This window comes from Harpegnathos saltator, unplaced genomic scaffold, assembly GCF_003227715.2.
Source record: "Harpegnathos saltator strain DR-91 unplaced genomic scaffold, Hsal_v8.6 scaffold160, whole genome shotgun sequence".
Lineage (NCBI taxonomy): Eukaryota > Metazoa > Arthropoda > Insecta > Hymenoptera > Formicidae > Harpegnathos > Harpegnathos saltator.
In genome coordinates this window covers 938,874-943,049 of record NW_020229940.1, presented here as the reverse complement: position 1 = coordinate 943,049, position 4,176 = coordinate 938,874, and the positions used below count along the sequence as shown (strand labels likewise).

The window sequence follows — 4,176 nt, the reverse complement described above, 5'->3', positions numbered from 1 at the left end:
GTTCGTTAGTTATTATGTCGAAACAATTTGTAAACAGGTTAACAGTAATTCATCAATTAAATACCCAGACAGCACCGGACATCCAATGGATGTACGTTTCACGTCCAATTTATGTCCGTATGTCCGATTTACGTCCGTGGACATAAATTGGACGTAACAAGGATGTCCTTATTGGACATGGGACTTATAGGGCGTCCGATGTATGTCCATCGAACGTCCATGTCCGAAGTTGTGACAAACGTACGTCCTATGGACGTCTTTTGTAAAAAAATGAACATGTAACGGACGTTCAGTGGGCGTCCGTGTGCTATCTAAGATATCAGGTAAGATATCAGGAAAAATATATAATTAATGAATAAGTAATTTTATTTGCTACAAAGCTATACTTATATTGTTGTATCCCAAAAATAGTAGTTTTTTAATATTATTATTTTCGTTTCCGTCACTAATGTTTATATAATAATGAAAGTTGTTTTCTATCTAATTAAATACTTCTTGTTGTTGTTTGAACTGATCTTGAATGCTGCTTTGCTATTTCGCCAGATTAATTGTTCGTTTTTATTTCGACATGTCTTATCATTAGCTTTGGCACAGCGTTTAATCCGACAACAATGCCATCCCTTATAGCGTTCTGGAAATTTGTTCGCACTGCCATAGTGGATTCTAGTTCTGCGGTATTTGAGTCCAATTTGGCAGACGCAGAAGCTTGTATTTTGGCAGCTTCTTCAACTTCACGAGAAACTAGTTTTGCATGTTCTAAAGCAATTGATTGAGCAACAGCCGCTTTCGTACTGGTTTCCTTAGTCACTTCTTGATACATAGAAAGTTGTTCCATTTTCTGTTTTCCTTCTATATGTTTGGACAAAGATGCTTGTACAGCTGTTGTTGCTAAAGCCACTCTTTCCTTGTCATTTATAGTTTTGCTTTCAATAAATTTGTTAGCAGCCTCGCTAGCCATAGCCATTTTTACTAATTTCATTACATAAGAAATGGCCGTTTTCTCTGCGAGATCCGCGGATTGAGAGATCATCATGGACAACATGAGAGCCGCTTCTACTGCAGATGCTGCGACGTTAACTTCACTAGTGGAAACAGCAGCGGCAGCGGCCGCTTCTTCAGCGGCAGTTGCTTTAATTGCTGCTTGCGCCTGTGCTGATGCTGCTAATTTGATTGCTTTTGCAGCGTTCATTGTGGCTATGCTTGCCACCGCAGCTGTTTTAGCAGACGCTTCGGCTTTTGTCACAGCATTAATATATGCCTCAGTTACCGTGTTGATTTGTGCAGCCAACTTAGCCTCAACCACAGCTTTTGCACCAGCAGCTGCTTCGGCCTTTGCTTCAGCCTCAGCTTGCGCTGACGCTTCTGCGCGTGCCTCCGCTTCAGCACGTGCCTTTGCTTCCGCTCGAGCCATCGCTTCTGCTCGCGCAGATACTTCCGCCTCGGCTTTAGCCTGTGCTCGAGCTTTAGCCTCAGCTCGTGCGGATGCAGCTGCTCGCTCTTCTGCATCGACGCGCGCTTTAGTTTGTGCTTGTGCCTCGGCTTCGGCCTTCGCTTTGGCTTCTGCCTTTGCGGATGCTTCTGCCTTGGCTTTGGCTTCGGCTTGTGCAGAAGCATTTGCGCGAGCTTCCGCCTGTACCCGGGCTTCAGCCTCCGCCCATGCTTTCGCTTCTGCTCGCGCTTCTGCAGCAGCTGCTGCACTAGCCTCTGCTTTTGCACGAGTTGCAGCTTTAGCTTGAGCTATAGCATCTGCTTGCGCAGCTACTGCTGCTTCTGATGCAGCTTTCGCTTCTGCTTCAGCTTTGGCAATAGCTTTCGCCGAAATATCAATTTTATTCTTCGTGGGCGATCCAACATTGGAATAAGATTTTGCGTTATTGCTTGAGACTTCTGATTTCTCCGAGGCTGTGGACGAAGTAGAACTAGATTGCGATGTAGATGAAGAAACAGATGATGAGAAATGACGCGTCACAAAAGATTTCTCTTCTGTAGACCCGGAGCTCTCTTTGTCTAATTCTGTCAAACCTATAGCTTGTGTTTTGAACAGAGGATTCGTTATTATTTTCGTAAGAGATCTTGAACTCACGGAAGCTGCATCTTGTTTCGGAAACCATGGCGTAAAAGAAGTTGTTTGTGCAGCCGCGTTGGCATTTGCCAATGCTAGGGTATCTTCATGTCCAAATGCAGCCTTCTGTGTTAATAATTTAGATTCCGCTTCAAATCCAGGACGGAAGTTAATGTTTATTTGATCGTCTGTAAAAGCATTACCAGACGAACCTGCGATTGATCTTTGACCAGATAGGAGACTGCCGGAAATTACGCTCGCCAAGGATTCAGCTGTAGCCCCGGCAAGTAATTGTTCCGGGTTAAGACTCTGGCCGTTTACCAATCCCCAGATGAGGAAATACACAAGGAATATCTTCATCGTCGATGAAACTCTGCACATTGGCAGCGGCTCGCGCGATTCGTCAATTATATACCATCTCATGCACAGTTGTAAAAACATTATCGTTGTATGCCTTGTCGGTGATGTCTGAGACTGTTTTGTGAAAAATACGACTTATCACATACATCATATTCATGACTCTGCATTAGCTTCGTGTGCTATTATATATTTATTTGCACCTATTGAAATACAAGCTAGAGCTATTAATTTATGAATTTTAAAATCACATTAAACTACGCTATATAATATTTACATTGTTTTACCGTTATTTTCTGGCATAATTCGCAATATAAATACTATAATACTATTTTTAAATTACAATTTTGCAACACAGAATTGCAAAGTAATATATATAATATGTAATGTAAATCTAGATTTATAATTTACAAAATTAATAAATTAAAATTTCATAGTTTCTTTGTGTGTATGTGTGTGTGTGCGTGTGTATGGAATTATAAATCGCTATTCTGCATTCATATTCTTGTCGTGTGCAAACACAACGCTTATGGTCTTCGATTACCGTATCCATTTAAATCGATAAGGTAAAGTTTCTTTAAAATAATTACTAAAATTTCAATCTTAAATCCATTCTAACAACGACTATGCATTCGCATGGATTTCACTTTGAAAGGTTAACTTACAATAACTTATGGAGTAAAATCACATATTCGTACGTGCATCGTTGCTGCCGCATTCTATTCGATTATCCAATTAACGGCAAAAAAATTAATCGTAACTTTGTATCTGCACCAGTCGTGACAATTTATAACCAACGAGAGCTACGACACGCATTGCACTGTAGAATGCCGAGAACCGAGAGATGTATCACAACACCAACGAGTTCTACCACAGGCAGCTGCTAAATATAGCTGGACTACAGCATAACAAAAATAATGCCAATAAGGATGTTGCCCCACCATATAATGACGTATCCATATAGATTGGAATTGTTAACAAACTTGTGGACTTTTACGCATATGAACTGAATGTGGATTTCCTCGAAAATAACAGTATTATTTTAAAAAACTGAAATAATTTTCTTTATCCACATCAAAAAACTAAAATATTTCACATAATTATTACATAGTATTTAAAATATCAAACTGTTTCCTACGTCTTAAATAACTTACAAGGTATTGCTAATTTTTATTAAAAAAGAAAAAAGGAAAATCTTATATTCTTATATTAAAAAAATTTAACATCGAAATAGTTAATATATGAATATATTTCAATATTTAAATATTTTAAACAATATTCCAATTTCTATAGTTTTTTATAATTTTTAACAACTTTTAAACAATTTATAATATAAATTATAACTCGTTATTTCTGATATTTAAAATGTAACTAAAATGTACTAATGAAGAAACGTATCCATTTTATAATATATTGTGACATAATATATTTCTCAGTGTTTTCAGTATTCTTCATCCTATACTAAAATTACAAAATGTCCTTAGGCTTACAAATTAATGTAATATCTTTTCTTTAATCAAAATATAATTACAAAAAATGTTGTTTTCATTAGTTATGAAAATAATCACTATCGTTTTCCAAAGTTCTTTAAATCAAAATCTAACTATAAAATAATTTTGTCAAAACTCTTTCTGCGGCAGAAAAGATATATTAAATCTGTATATAAGTTCGTGGAGTTTTTTCGGCAACTTATGTATTAGTTTATGTATTAGGTGTACAAATAAGTTTTAAAGCATTTTTAAGATAATGCAAAATCC

General features: G+C 37.3%; 1 protein-coding gene across 3 annotated transcripts; it reads right to left on the bottom strand.

The window, feature by feature from the left end:
* Window positions 1–245: 245 nt before the first annotated feature.
* LOC105185789 (uncharacterized abhydrolase domain-containing protein DDB_G0269086) lies at window positions 246–3,267 on the bottom strand. Of its 3 annotated transcripts, XM_025296910.1 has the most exons (4): window positions 3,085–3,267; window positions 2,275–2,536; window positions 2,084–2,188; window positions 246–1,902 (listed from the first exon to the last, which is right to left on the bottom strand). In XM_025296910.1, the coding sequence occupies exons 3-4, from the start codon at window positions 2,109–2,111 to the stop codon at window positions 545–547; spliced, it is 1,386 nt and encodes a 461-aa protein (XP_025152695.1). In that variant the 5' UTR covers window positions 2,112–2,188; window positions 2,275–2,536; window positions 3,085–3,267; the 3' UTR covers window positions 246–544. The 3 variants fall into 3 exon arrangements, with proteins under 3 accessions (XP_025152695.1, XP_025152694.1, XP_011143857.1); XM_025296909.1 differs by having other exon boundaries at window positions 2,084–2,536; XM_011145555.3 differs by having other exon boundaries at window positions 246–2,536.
* Between the last annotated feature and the right edge of the window lie 909 nt (window positions 3,268–4,176).

Coding starts and splice junctions, on each gene's coding strand:
- LOC105185789 (XM_011145555.3), bottom strand. CDS start 2,503: ATGTTTTTACAACTGTGCATGAGATGGTATATAATTGACGAATCGCGC.